The 16,319-nt window shown below is 30.2% G+C and overlaps 1 protein-coding gene and 1 long non-coding RNA gene across 3 annotated transcripts; one reads left to right on the top strand and one right to left on the bottom strand.

The window, feature by feature from the left end:
• Positions 1–5,234: 5,234 nt before the first annotated feature.
• On the bottom strand, positions 5,235–7,558 carry LOC136795823 (uncharacterized). The gene is made up of 3 exons (XR_010843510.1): positions 7,352–7,558; positions 6,259–6,555; positions 5,235–5,370 (listed from the first exon to the last, which is right to left on the bottom strand). It is a non-coding gene; the product is annotated as an uncharacterized lncRNA (long non-coding RNA).
• Positions 6,956–15,345, top strand: LOC106689402 (uncharacterized). Of its 2 annotated transcripts, none has more exons than XM_014434354.2 (4): positions 6,956–7,153; positions 9,483–9,599; positions 11,526–12,378; positions 15,228–15,345. In XM_014434354.2, the coding sequence occupies exons 2-4, from the start codon at positions 9,520–9,522 to the stop codon at positions 15,261–15,263; spliced, it is 969 nt and encodes a 322-aa protein (XP_014289840.1). In that variant the 5' UTR covers positions 6,956–7,153; positions 9,483–9,519; the 3' UTR covers positions 15,264–15,345. The 2 variants fall into 2 exon arrangements, with proteins under 2 accessions (XP_014289840.1, XP_066903743.1); XM_067047642.1 differs by having other exon boundaries at positions 6,957–7,153; positions 9,486–9,599.
• Positions 15,346–16,319: the final 974 nt, after the last annotated feature.

Here is a 16,319-nt window from a genome sequence, read left to right as displayed (position 1 = left end):
GTTCCTCTTCATTAACTCTGTTGTTAATTCTGACATTAAAATAATTCAGTTAATCACAGGCCATTCTTATAAAATTTAAACTGTTTTTAAAGCACAGTTATTGCATAGCTTTTATTTTTATTTTTTCAGAAATTAATTTAACTCAGTAGTGTAGTAATAAATTTATGCAATTTTGCACATATGAGGACTTGATAGCAATCACAATAAACTGGATAAAAAACAATTAAAAATGATATTTTTTTAATCTAGGACATCAATAATGGTGCTGATTTTTCCAGTTCAATGTTAGGAGCATTGGAAGTGAGGTTTTTGTGGATAAATATGTAGCACAGTTTGTTTCTCTGTTAATTGATATAATTTATTTCTTATTTTATTTGCTTATTCTGACTATCTGTGGAAACAGAATCATATGGTTCTGTATTTTGGCCTAACTTTTGGGTGTTTTGAGATTGAACAAATGCTAAATTTGTTTGCTATTTATTTTTTTATTTGAAGTTGTCTGAAAAAAAAGAAGTAAATTATAAAGAATTTTTATTGTACAGTTATTTTATTTCATAAATAAAACTGTATATTTTCCTTTTATGTAACATTAATAATGCATACATTTGTACCAGTACTTTTCATCTCGAGATTATTTGAATTTCTTTTAAGTATATTTAAACATTTTATTTTCGCATTAGGCTTCAAAATACATTAGTGAAGGAGTTATATGCTTTTTAAGATGAATCGAATCAAAGCGAGAATGGGAATTGATTATATAAAAAATATGGTACTGCCAATTTAATTATCGTATACTAGGTTTTATAGTTATTACAATAAACTATCTGATGTACGGCTTTAATGAATAAATACTACATGTTTCATGAATTAGTAATAAATGTTTTCTAAATGTTGTGAAACTGTTCCCACTTCTCTTTTCCTGTCTCTGATTAGAACACATTGATAGTAATCGTAGCTAATGGAGGATTAATGTACCTTATGATTGACATTTAGGTATATGGGACTCTTGCTATTTTAACTTATCTTAATTGTAAAAACTAGATATCATTAAAAAACTCAAGTTGAAAATGAACTTGACAAAAATTGAAAATGTGTGCAGTTGATTCTTAAAATAGTGATGTATTAAATAATTAGAAAATATGTCTAAAAAATGCTGTAAATTAAAGAAATCCAATTTTTTTAACCCTGTTTTTAAAACAACTGATGTTTATATTTGTAAAAATTGTATTGCACTCTTTGATTTTATAAAAACAACCTTAAAAATCATATGTTCACATCCTCTAAAGGCCTTTCCTTGATATCAATATACCTAAGATTCTGTGCCTTTAATCTCACTGAAGTAAAATTAATTCTATCTTTAATTGATTCAGTACATTTATATCTGAGTTGTCCAGTAGAATTGATTCATGGAGATAAACTACAAAATGATTTTTTTCTTGTTATTAGGCAAAATAAATAGAGTAACCTATTCCTTTTATTATAATTATATTGTTTGTATACAACATTGTCTCATTCAATTTTTACTGTGTATTCATATTATTATAAATGAAAAGATTCTTATTTCAACAAAAACAGGGTATCTACATTTCAATGGTATAATTTTCATTTTTTGTAGCAAATCCGTGTCAACTTTCTATTAAAAAAAAAAAAAAGAATCAAAATAAACTGTTATCTTTTATTTTAAAAAACAAAACTAAAAGATTTTGCTGTACCATAAAACTTCTTTTATTCATAAAATGTCCATAACTGTTTTAAAAACTAAGTTAAAAAGTTTATTTTCACCTTCTTTTTTTTTAAATGGTAAAAGAAAAAGTTTTAATCAAAAAGTAAAAGTTTATCTCACATAAATTAATTAAGAAACAAGAAACCAGATTGAATTAGGTACCACTCTTTCTCATATAAATCATAACCCTGTTTTTGTAGTACTTTTTCATTTAATTGCATTTTCTGGTTTATATTGACAGTTGTAAATAGTAAAAAAAAAAAATTATTTTTAGTTCACCATGTTCCTAAGTTTAATGTAGTTAAAACTTTTGTAAAATTAATTTTTTGATTCATTTCTAAAAAAGAAAGTATCATTATGTAATTTCTGTCCCTCTGTATGGATCATTAAATTGACCTGCTACTGGATCAGTATGACTATTTTATTGCTTTATTTAAGGGGTAAAATATGTTATTTGCCAATATAACTGTGTTATATTAAAATAGAATGTAAGTTATTAATGTATTGTTTATATAGTAGACAAGTTAGGTTTGATGTAAATGTGGATGGCCTTTTGTCCCTTCTCCGTTTTATATAAAATTATTCTATCCTCAAATTGGTAGGGTATTTGCATAATAAGTTTATAGTTTGAGACGGCTGTGTAAAATATAAATTTGAAACAGCTATCTTAGTTATAAATAAGCTGTCATGCATAAAACAATAATTAAAAAGAAAAAATATGGCTGTTTCAAAGTACTGCTTTTACTTATACTCTACCAAATTTGTTATTGGGAAATATGAACCTGAAAGGTCTTTTATTAATGTGTATATTTCTAATATATGTATAATGCATTATGAATTGAAAATGGGACAGTATTACAGTATTAGTTCCCCTTCCTTGTTTATGTCCATTTCCCTATTCCCAAGACCCAGTTTAGTTCCATTACTAATTAAATTGGGTGTTCAATTTACCATATCACAATGTATGTGTTAATGTATTGTGACCAAATATTGAAAAAATATATGTGTATTTTCAAATTTGTTAATATTTTATCCTTAAAGTTTATAATCTGTTTATGTTTTTAATACCATCAAAGTAATACTTATATGGAACAACCTTACTAAACTCTTGTCCATATTTAGGTTTCATCTTTTTGCCACTTTAGATCCCTAGTAGAAATGCCTTCACTATTGATGACAGACCCAAGTAATTTAAAATTTTCTGCTGTTTTAATATCGTGTTTAATGATTTAATAAGTGCTCTGTGTTTAGTTGTTGAAATTCTACTCACACTTCCCATATATATTTTATTTATTTTTTTAGGGAATCCACAGCGAAGGTAATTTTTGCTTAATTATCTTCAGGTTATTAACCTATTCTAACCATGATAGGGGGTCAAGTTTTTCATTTTGTAGGACCGCCACTTAACAAAAAAAGTCAACGTCCCAGGCCAGGTTAGAATCGGCACTGCCCACAGATCTCAGATCAATAGACCCAGACCTAACCATCTGAGTTACGGACGGCCTAATCACCATATTATTTTAAAACATTTAATATTATGATGCAGTAAATTAGTGGTATGTGTCTTCTCTAATTTTTATTTCTAATTTTCTACTCTATACTTTACGTTTTCTAAAGCCATATTTTAAAAAACCTTCATGAGTGGCATTCCTGTAGAATTTTTTTGGAGTATATTTGGAATTTTCTCAGAGGCTAGACTGTAAAACAAACATTACTGCAGTACATTTCCTTTTTATGCTTAATGTATTTTAAACTACATTTGCTTCTTTGATAACTTCCCATGATTTATTTCTCTAAACTGAATCATATACTCAATACAAACTATCTATTTAGTTTGATTTGAATCCTGCTGATATTTTTAAACATTTGTCTCAGGGTAAAGATGTGGTCGAACCTTAAGGGTAAAGAAGTGGTCCAACCTTTCTACAGTAAAACCATTCTAGTCTTCTGATCCAACATATCTATAATACCTCTATCTATAATTTGTACACCACATCTGTTTTTCTTTTTTGTAAATAGGACTTAAATATCCTATTTTTATTTGTTCAGTTAGTCCACTCACAGATAGAAATCGAATTTTCCCTTTTGTGTCTCTAGAGTTTCAGAGGCATTTCACGAGCTTCTATAGGTTTCCATTTTTACCTCTTTTTATTTTTTTTTACTTGTTCAATGTATATTTGTCAGGCAGTTTTGCTCAGTTTTTTATTTTATATCTGCTTTCCTTAATTAACTTTTCAAACTATTCCCAGTGCACCTATTAATTGTTTGTTATTTGAATGATTTGTTTACTTAAAAAAGCGTTCTGTGCTTCAGATGATTTCTTATATCTAAGTGATGCATTATATCTTATTTGCACATGTTTTCTTATTCATTATATTTTTAACTTCTTATTTCTTGACTCATGATTATTTATGAAGGTCATGGTTATTTTTCATGGACATTTAATGCTCACTTAACCTATCACTTTCAGAGAGTAATTCGAAATAAATTTCTTTCTTTTCTTTACTCAAATCTATTTTCATCCATCTTACTCTATCACTGAAGGAGGTCGTGTTCATAGGTGAACAGCTTTTTTTTTAGGTAGTTGAATTCCCAATCAGTGTTATTTTTTAATAAATTATTAGTGGTGATTCTAGTATTGGATTCATCAATATTAATTTCTATAACATGACTATGAATTCTTCATCAGCTTACTGAAAAAAAAAGAAGAAAAAACCTGAAAAGGAGACATATGATGAAATTCAAATAAAAAAATCTGATATTAGGACTATTCCTTGGAATGTTCATAGTTACCTAAAACCCAGGATATGAATCTACTTATTTCTTTAATTAAGTAAACCCTTTTCATTAACTTTTTATATTTTTCTTGACCATTTGCTTATGAAGTTTTCTACCATCATTCAACCCACCATATTGGAATTCAAGAAAGTTTTTTTTAATGAATATTTTATTTATTCATTTATATTTATAATCTTTCAGTTAAGGTCTGAAACATATTTTTTTATTTAACCTAATTTTGTAAAAAAAATTTAGATGTGTACAAAAAATACCTTGTCGATCACTATAATCATAATCAAAATATAGTGATATAAATATCTATACTGAACATAAAGGAGAAAATGGCCTGAATCCCCCTCATAGAGATTAATACCAAAAAATAGTTTAAAAATGTTTAATGAACGCAGAATTTTTTCCCTAAATTGCAGGCAATCTTCAGGGTTTCAAATAACAGAAAATAATGGTGTATGGAAAATGAAATTACACAAGTGGAGAGAGAAAAAATAACCAATATAAAAGATACAGAGATCTAACATCTGATAAGGTTTAAAATGAATATTGAAATTAAAACACACACAAAATAAAATATATAGTCAAATTATGTAGAGTGAAAAGAAGTCAGATAAAAATGTAAACATAAGAGAATAAACAACCATTGAAGTAACAAATAAGACAAAGGAGTGAATAAATGAGAAAATATCTATTATATAAAATACAATACATAACAACGGTAGGCATATACAATGATTTATTTTGTTATATTATGCAATGATTAAATAAACAAATGGATATAAATAACATTAAGTTGAATACATATCAAATTTATCTACTGGAGCACTGATGGGAAGGGTAGTCTCAGATGGAAGATGCTGTAAAACGATGGCAAAAATAGTAATTAACATGTAGTCAAGAGGGAAAACATTTAAAATAATAACACAGGTCTAAAATTAGAAATTTTATTTGATAATTTTTTCTGATATGTTTTTGTGACTGCAGACCTGAAATTAACACCATTTTATTCCATCACGCACATATTTTCCACAAATTCATGATATGAAAAGCCCACATTTGTAGCACTAAAGTGATTAAAATCTTTCCTTTTTTTTTTTGTGATTTTTATGGTATCAAAAGGACAAAAAACACCCCAATTGGCAAAAGTCAGACTCTACCTACTAGGTCAATTTATATTTATAATATAATAAAATGTATTTATAATTTTTTATTTTTCATGTGACTTTTTATTGTCTTCAAATCCAGTTTAATGTATGCTATTTAACATCATTATAATTTTATCATCAGAATAAGGAAAAATTTGTCTTTCCAACCATGCCGAAATATAAGAAATATAAGAGTACATAATAGTAACAAAGGTTTTATGTTGATTTAGGAAGATGTGCATATTCACTATCTTTGGTATGTGAAAAATAAATTATATTGCTTCATGTTATCAAATGCTGTTATAAGGGGGTTTAATTGTGTAAAAAATAATTAACAGAAAATTAAATTAATAAAAAATTCCTATAAAATTAAAAAAGAAAATAAGGTAGGTTGAAAAAAAAATCAAAAAATCACCTCATATTCCGACCCCAACACCAAAAAAAACCTTAATGTACAAATCTTCAGGTAAAACTAATTAATTTTTTTTCACTTATCAGAAAAATGTCAGAATTAGTATCAGAATTAACATCTCATGAATTCGCTAAAATTATGTAAGTGTTGGAATAACACTTGTTTTTGTACTTGAGGTATAATACTACCATAAGACAAGGAGTCCAGTATCTTTTGAGCATTCTAGATCATCAGGGAGGTCATAGCTGTTGGCACGTTTAGTTTCAGTTGTATTTTATTTTCATCTCAGATTGTACCTGCATAAGCTGATGTTAGTGATGAGGTAAAGTTGAAAGCCAATCGGATGTTTTGGACTTCGGGAACCTCAGAACATTTATTTTCGTCGAAATTTTTCACGATCGTAATATTTTACATTGCTCTATTCCATATGCAAGTTCACTGAACACCTGATACTTATTCTTCAAATTTGAAGTCTTTTGTTCCTGCTAATGATTATTAAATTAACTCCAACCTTTTTATTTAACTTCTATGAACATTGATAAGTCCTTAGTATTAGACGTATATACTACCAAACTATATTTCTGTTGTAGCAGATTATAACCTAACATCATGAACGTGATAAAATAGTTTAAAGTATTTAGGCACGACCTCTACTAAAAAGGGTCTACTGGTGTTCGTTCCTTGTTAGCTAGCGGAAGCAGACAGCTATATTCAAAGAAAGCATCAATAATATAATAATTATAGCGTTCGTTATAACCCACAGCAACAGATATATTTGGACTACAATTTGTAATCCCTACGTTATTATAAAATTAGCGCTAAATATATCGAATCTTCAAATGCCATATGGTATTCACAATGGTTTTAGTAATTATTTTATTCAAAAAGCAAAATGGAATAGTATCTTAAAAAATGGTATAGTCAAAATTTTTTAGTTATGAAGTTTTGCATTAATTTAAAAGCTAATCGGTATGTACTATCGGCATTTTTATTGCGATCAAATAATGCATTTCTAATTCGGATGTGGAAATCGGAGGATAAAATTAAAGAATAGAAAATTATGAGGACAGATCAGATTTCGAGGTAAAATTTATTGAAAACACTGTTGAAGGCAATTGTATTAAGCTAGTGGATTAAATATATTATGTCATGGATTTACGGTATTATATTTTTCATGTAGTTTATACCAATTGGATCAGAGAGAGTAATTTAAATACTGATAGATAGAAGAATAAGTAACTGTGAACTATCATTACGACTAACATTTTTTTTATAACTTACATGAAAAAAATCAAAAATTGTAAGAGCGGTAGTTGGTTTATCAAATTATCTCTCTCTTATTAGCTCCCGTTGTGGTTTACCATCTGAAATCTTGTTGTTACTTCAAAAAAATTAAATTTTGACAGGTTTTTCATCCAATTTTTAAACATGTAAAGTTTATATAACCTTGTTAGTATAAATATCTCACTATAAAAAAATTTGGTGCGTCGAGCGCATCACATAGCTTTCACCTGCTTTGAGTAGAAATTTTTGCTTCACATCAAAATAATTAATTTATTTTTAAATCATTACAGATCTAACACATTTTCCTAATAAATATATTCCATTATAACGATGGAAACACGTAATTGTTTTATAAATTCGGTCCATTTTCTCTGAATATTACCTTCTACGACTTTATTAGATTGATATTACTCTTTCTAAATTTGCTTTCTATCCTACGGTATATTATACATTACTGATTTTATTCATGAATATTACTTTTCAACCCGTCAAAATACTTCTTCTCTTAATTAATTATAACTTTTTTAATGCTTTTAATTTAACCACCCTTATTAATTCTAAGAATGGCCGATGGATAATTGTTTCTAATAAACTAATTTAAATTTACTTTAGAGGATGATATTCTGAAAATTTTGCATTCAAGCCCCGTCAGGCTAAACCAATGAAGATAAGACCTATCTCATATTGAAGAGCATATCATTTTCCATTGATTTAAAGAGTTTGATTTAAATTGTTATAGTCGTTTTAGGAAAGATGGTAAAAAAAAAACGTAAAATCGATTGCATAAAATGTCACAGACGATAAGTTGCTATAGCGTCCTAGCCATATACCTACCTACCCTTTCTACGTAAGTTTCGTACAAATGTCCGTAAGGTGGAAATTTTGATGAAATAAATAGAAATAAAACATCTATAGTGGACCAAATAGGGAGGGAAAAAATCCCGAATAATAAACTAAACATGGTGTCAGCATAGGTGCATAGGGTCGGATCCTCCCCATCAGGAGAGAGGAAGAGAGCTCCAACAGTCATTATCCAGCAACTTCAGTGTTACATAACTGGACCACTTGGTAACTTTAACTAATACTTCAATTAAAAAAAAGAAGAAGACAGAGGGAATCGCTTGTATATAAAATTAGCAATGTTCATGAGTTTGTCAAGAATCCTCTCAAAGTCTCCTAAACCAAATTAAAGCACGACGTTACTAGTACAATGCGTATTATGAAGTATTACGTATTAGGTATGTTGAATAGATACCTTGTTACGCAGAACCGCTGCTTGTCATGCCCATATTTCCATGTCTATATCTTTCCACAAATTCTTCCAACTGTTTACTCTTCTTTTTTTCTTAACTAGGTGCTTGTTTCAGAGCATTTTAACGTCACCAGCTTCTCACTTTCTGGGGTAATTTTCTGTTACAAAGTCATGCTCGTCGGAGAGTAGCGATCACCAAACTCTGTCGATATACTACGATTAAGGATTAACGATTAAAATAATGTTCATCTATTCAAGGAATAATTTGATTTCTATGAGTTTAAATGTAGAAAACCAAAACCAACTCGTTTCTAACCTGGCTTCTCCTTCAGTACCTAATAATCCTCCTAGACGTCTGCAAAGAAGATGGTCGCGCGATCTTCTCCTTTAGAAATGTTTTTGGAGTTCTATCAATTGGTACTCTCCACATGTTTGTATCATGTCATAATATCACTTAAAGCAAATTTACTTGATGTGTATATATGTATACAGTTGTAAATAACAATAAATAAATTATTAAAAAAAATGTTGAAATAAAAGAAGTTTTACTACTTTTAACATCCCTATTGTATTTATCATCTCACTGTAATCAAACCCTGTTTTTTGATGCTATTCGTGATCATAAGTGGATTCATTACATATTTTGCCATGGGTAATGGAAATAGAATGATATAAGGAAGTAGCCACTTGTGTCAAAACCAAACGAAAACTGTCGTGAAAAATAAACATGCTTTGAATAAATCTTTTATATTTTAATTTTTCCATATCCACTGTAAAAAAAAAATTATGAAAATTAGACAATTATATATATACAATTTTACGTAAATTACGCCATAAAACTTAATTATTAATTTATAATTAATTAACCTGTTTTAGCAGCATAAATATAAAGAGGCTATAAGGAGTCATCAAAATGCTTGATTTGAGCCGTAAAAATGAAGGTATTGTAAATCAAGGATTACAAAAGAGAAAAAAAATGCTTCTGTTACTACAGTGAGTTAACTAATTTATGTGACACAAATTATATTGTATAAAAACTATTTTATAATAAATTAGAAAACCTATGTTAATGCAAAAGATCTTTTGGAGCACTGGTGTATCAAACATTTAGAATGTACATAGAATAATTATAATCAATATATCATTATTTAATTATTTTTAAAACCATCTGTTCTAAGCAACAGAATGTTACTCCATATCTACTTAAATATCTTGGTGTGTTGTTAGTATAGTTGTTCTTGAATAATGAACAGTAATCGGGTGCCTTCCGGTACGTTATGCCTCCATGAAGTATATTTCGTCCCATACATCTATTCGTGTAAATATAGAATATACGAAGTATTAAAAAAAAAAAATTAAATTTGTGTAGCTAAAACCCATGAAGGGTCAGGGTGCAATACTTTGTAAGGAAGTACTGTTACTAGACCTAAGGTTGAGCAATGAGTTGATTTGGTCAGAATCACAGTCACCGCCAGATTTTTACCCACTTTTTGGAGCTGGATGGACCCCGGAGGGCTCTGACTCATGGCGACAGTAAAATATAAAATAATTATATGCCACAGACACATTCGAACCCAGGTCCTTGGAGTTAGTAGCAAACTGCCTTACCACAGAGCTACTCACTCCCTTATATTAATGTATTTTTTGAAGAGCCTTTAGTTTTTTTGGGTGTGAAAGGCACCCCACTACTACTACTACTACTATGACAAGTTTTATTATTTATTGACAACTACATTAAGAACTCACCAATGGTATATAGTAACATTCCATCATTTAGAGTGAATAACTAAACACTAAACATCTTAATAGGATCGTATCACTAATAAGCTTATCCTAGTAATTGCATTTATTTCACAAGTTGTACAGTTTAAAACAAGGCATTGTTAAAGAAATAGTTTAATTCCGTCATGTAGCTTGATGAACAAGATTAAGATCAAAGAATAGCAGTCTTGATTTTTAATTTGAAAGCGAACTGGTGACAGCAGTCGTAAGTGGAACCAATATGAAATCCTTCTGACTATAAGGACCTAGGAGAAGCAATGTGCTGGAAATGCTGCTTTAGTCTGATGCCTAAGTATACGATGGAGTTTGATTTCAATGCTGCATTGGCCAATTAGGGGGTTCTTGGTGGTCCTGAGGCGGCTGTTAATAGTAATATCATCCTCAGATTTATTTATTTACTATCCTTACTTCCTTTGGACAATACGGGTGTTTACAGTAATGTGGTGTTATGCTGTTTGTAACTCACTACTGCAAGTTGTTTTTTAATTGCAAGAAAGTTTGCTTTTATAATCTTATAACCCGTTATCTTCTGTTCCATCTCCTGGCGGTCTTCTCGGTGCTGTCTCCTATCTCCATTCTACTCCAATATTCCAGAGAGCTGTACCGTCGACGTCCAGCTACAGATGAAATCTTTGAACTGAGGGAAGTTTTCCTCACTAGCTAATCGAAGAAACCCCTCCTCCCTAAGGAAGTAAATTCCCGTGGCTCTCATCATAGTAACGCTTAACTCCTCGAATGCCTTCATCCTCAAAAGATTCCGGAATATTACTGATGGGGCATTCTTACCAAAGCTATGTAGCATAGGTCTAGAACTAATTGAAGAACATATTCGTATAAGGTAAAAACTAATTAGTGCTGCTAACACTTTGTAGAAGCCCACACATTTTTTAGTGTAATCCCTCTGTTCAGTTCGCTTATTTTTTAAGTAATGCTAAATTCCTTTTATTTTATTTAATATTTACATACTTTTAAAGTTTAAAAATATTCTATTTTGCTATAAAATCGCCGCTTCCGTTATTGCATTTTTGAATGAACTCGGTATTTCTAAAAAAAAAAATTTAATACTTACTTTGGGCTTTACTCAGGAGGATGTTTACTAATTTATACATTAGAATTTTATTTTATTTTTTATTTTAGAAAATCGAACAGTAACAGGACTCAACAGACGAGACAATGCAGAAATCAAACTATGCTACATCCATTCGTGGGTATGAAAAAAAGGATTGCATTGCAAAAGGGCCATTTCGCTGAAGAATTGATGAATGCAAATAAAGAAAGAAAGAAAACCAGTAGGCTAACTATGAAATGTTCTCGTCCATCATCAATAAACAAGGAAATAAAGAATATTGAACATTCTATTTGCCGTTTAACAAAGGAATTTGAAGAAGAGCGTAGGAAAGAGAGTAATAAAGACACGAAGATATCTTTAGATAATATCAAAACTGAACAAAAAGTACCTGAATTTTCTTATTGGATATCACCAGTTAATGGTAAGCTGAAGAATAATCATAAAGATTTTAAAAAACGGAGATTGGGTGTAAAAAATAAAGTCGTCACAGACGTTACCTCTTCACATATCCCCAAATATAATAATGGATTAGAACGTTCTAGAAGAAATAGTTTGGAGCCAACCATGACCGGAGATAATATAACCGGTATGTTGTCGCCATCAAGCAACAAATCTTCTCACAATGGAATGGGTCCTAGAAAATTGAAGAAAATATACAATAGGCTAGACCGCGTAAAGGATGTTATAAGAAGTATAAATGCCATGGAAATAAGAGCATCTGTTTGCAGTGATGGGATGAATCATAAGGACACTCCACAGAAGAAAAACAGTTCTGATCAAGCTGAAGGAAATGACACGAAAGGAAATGACCACTACAGGAATATATTGAACATTGTAAGAACCAGAAGGATTATGAACAGAAATAGAATGTTTGCATCAAGACCACCCTTGCTAGAAACAGTTATAGAAGAACCAGAAAAGGTATATGAGAGTCAATTATGGTATATTTAATTAATATTTTATATTACGCGAATCACGTTTTCTCATTTGTAGATTAAGAAATTGATGTTGTTTAATTTTACAATTAATTAAAGATAAATAGGCCTTCTGATGCTTACCTGTTGATAGACATTAATTCAAGGAATTGATTTACCCGGAATCCAGAAATTATAGTTTCCTCTCAAACAAGTCTGTAATACAAGCAAATTCAACAAACGGTTCAAAAAATCTAATGACCTATCATATCTAGTCCAAAACTGACAAATACAATCTTAGATTTAGTTTTTTTTCAAATATAACAAATTGAAATTTTCTGGATATTAAGTGCAATTTATGGAAAAAATAAAATAAATAACCACTAATGCGTTCAATTATTTTATAGTTATTGTGAAGGTTTGAGGTACAGAGTATTCTTATTTTGAAACTATTTTCCTTATCTAGATATTTTTCGTTCAGCTGCAAAAGAGTACTATTGTGGCATCAGTGCAGTTTATTATCTTAGATAAAGTAGCATTTCGTCTAAAAACTATCTTATACTGTTGTATGATATTTTTTATTAAATCTGCCGCTTTTTATTAATACAAACTTGTCCTATATTTTATGGTAAAAATATAATATATCTAAATATCCATAAAAATGGTCCTATATTTCGAATTCAGATGGGCTTTTATATTGGATATAAGTGCACATTATAAATATGCAGGTTTGTCAATCGCGAATTCAATATTCACGGAAAAAATAATATACACCTTGTCTTAACATATGCGAATCCAAAATTTAGGAATTTAAATTTGATATTTTTGAGAGGTAAATCACACACCTTTTATTTATTATTTCACAACTTTACTGGTATGTAGATCTATAGGATTAGGACAAAAGTTAATGAACTATATGCACCAAAATCTTCATTTTACGATACCTAAATGGATTTTTACGTCTTGGGTCAATTAACTGACAAATAGGTTGACCTTGGGTTAAAATTTTATATATTTTATAGAATATATTACTTTTATTTTGGGCGTAGAATAGGTTGGTTCCATCCCCAGAGCCGTATCTCATAATGGTGCTAAGATTGTGTGTAATTCGAAAGTTTTGTGGTTCAATTTGACCCCCTTTTTTATCAATGAAACGCCCAATGGTCCAAATATATTGTTTAGTAAGTGAGTAAGTACTATTTATTTTTTTAGAATTTTAATCGGAAAAGTAGTAGTACAAGAGCCCAAGAGGAGAAAAAAGGCAGTTTTCTCACCTCATTTGAATACTTTAATGAAAACTAGGTATAATTACTAGTCAAAATTGATGAGTCTGCCAAGTATAGGTAGGGGGAATAAAAAATGGCGGCTGTTTCAAAGCGATAAAAAAAAACTAATTTTTCATTCGGAGCTCTATATCTTAAGAATTAGGAACAACACAAGAAAACCTAAGAGAACGTCATTTAAAGAAGAGTAAATTTGCCAAAATATGAGCCCAAATAGACTTATTCACGTTAAATATTTTTCGAGATTTCCTTTTTTAAAAAGCAACATTTTATAAAAATGTCGTATGGGACGTACTGAAAGATCAGTAGTTAGTGAATTTATTTTGAAAAATTTATATCAAAAACTATTTGACGTACATATGTCTATTAGCACTCAAATTAAAGCTAGTTTAATGAGCTATAAAGTAGTTTATAATGTTTATCATCGTAGTAGTAATAGTTTTCATGAAATTTGCTATAATAAATTGATGCATAGTTGTTCGGACAAATTTTCATTTACCAAATTCATATTCATATGTGAATATCTTAAAAACTACTGCCCCTACGAAGATAAGTGTCATACACTACTTTATAGTAAGTTAAATTTCCTTTATTTTGAGTGTTGGCAGACATATGTGTGTCTTATGGATCTAGAGATATATTTTTTTAAAATATCCAACATTTTATACGAACAACTAGAAATTAACATTTAGTTAGATTATTTTGTTAAATATCATAAAAACTACTACTCCTACAAAGATAAACCAATTAACTATTTTGTAGTAAATTTAACTAGCTTTAATTTGAGCGCTGGCATACATCAGTTGGTCCAATGGTTTCTGAAATAAAGTTTTTCATAAATCAAATTTATTGTCCGAATAAATCAATTTATTTTAGTAAATATCATGAAAACTACTATTCCTACAAAATAAATTAACCAACTTCTAATCCTTCTGTAGATTTTTAAGAAATTTTGCTTTTTAAAAAGCTATATCTCGAGAACTATTGAACGTAAATTGCTCTTTTAGGGCTAATATTTCAGCAAATTTACCCTTCTTTAAATAATGTCCTCTTAGATTTTCTAGTGTTGTTGGTAGTTTTTAAGATATAGAGCTCCGAATGATAAATCAGTGTTTTATTAAGGTTTTTAAACAGCCGCCATTTTTTATTCCCCCTACCTATACTTGGCAGACTCATCAATTTTGAGTAGTAATTATACCTAGTTTTCATTAAAGTAATCAAAAATTAGGGTGAGATAACTGCCTTTTTTTCTTCCCGGCTCTTGTACTAAAGGCTTTGCCCAACAATGCGCTGCCTTGTTGCCTATGCGCTGATTCAAACTTAACAATCTTTTGTAAAATATTTTTTATTTTCTCAGTGGTTTAATTTTGGATATCTGTATTGACAAACACAATTGTACCCTCGATGTTTTATAAAACATAGCAATACAGTTTTGTAAGTAATAGTTTATAAATAAAATCGTGATTAATGATTTATCTAAAACAAATATTTAAAAAAAACAAAAATACGTTTCATTAATTTTTTAATAGTAAAACTGCATATCGTGCCTGATTACATAAGATTTTATTTTCAGGAAGAAGAAGAAGCGAAATTGTATGAAATGTTATAATTTTAAAAGAAATTGAATATATTTATAAAAAAGATTTATTGTTTGGTCATTGATAAGTGTGTCATCACTATTAAAATCCTGGAAATTATTACAAAAGGGTTTATTATTTCAATTAATTATTTATTGTAACAGTAAATAACGAATAATCACTAATAAATATAATGTACTTCCACCGCGGTGCAATCAACATTCACATGCTGTATCAGGAACTCTGTAGGAGTTCATGAAGCATTGGTCGATGTTCTTTCCGAACTGCAGCTTTTCCGGAACTCTGTGTCTTGTTAGGACCTGTGATACCCAGTAATCTGGGATAACTCACTTAGTATCCAATCTTCTATGGAGCAGAAGAGGAAGCGCCCTCCTCGCGGTCACCTACCGTCCATTCCAATTTTTTTTTTTAGTCCTCCTACAGCATTTTTTGTTCCATTGGTTCGGGGTCTCGCTGATTCTCTCGCTAATTCTCTCGAGTAGCGCTACAATCCCCTGTCTCTTTACGTCACGTATTTTGAGAAAACCTCCTTGAGGATGAAGTCCAGGAGCTTCTTGCACCGCCTCGTGCTACACCGTTTGGTATAGGTCATCATGGCTGGGTACCTGAGATCCCAAAAGGCAATCTACCCTACTGCATCCATTGAGTGGCTTTACTAAGGGTAAGCTAAGGGTTTACAACCCGCCGATGGCGGGTGTCGACGTCGCCGGAGGAACCTATTTTATCGTTACGCCCTTCTGACCGGGCGTTGCCCCCATCGTCGTCGGGTATTTAAAGAGATTGTTTAGTAGTTTAATACAGACAATTCCAAGTTCAAATCACGTGTGTGCAACATCTCTCGACACCATCTCATTCTCTCGTTCAACATCGGTAATACGATACGACATATTTTTGGATTTTTTGGGGCAATGTGAGGAGGCCGTTCGTACCGTTTTTACACTCCCTGTCCTGTAGTATAATTTCTTTCAATGCTTCAGAGTCGGCGTCCACCATGTGACCGGACGTGCTCTCCCCCCACGGCGCTAGAGGGTAATACTAGCCACTTCAATGATAGCGGCCGTCAGTAT

The sequence above is a fragment of the Halyomorpha halys genome, unplaced genomic scaffold, assembly GCF_000696795.3.
Source record: "Halyomorpha halys isolate HHAL.00 unplaced genomic scaffold, Hhal_1.1 Scaffold46.1, whole genome shotgun sequence".
NCBI lineage: Eukaryota > Metazoa > Arthropoda > Insecta > Hemiptera > Pentatomidae > Halyomorpha > Halyomorpha halys.
This window is presented reverse-complemented; position numbering and strand designations above follow the sequence as displayed.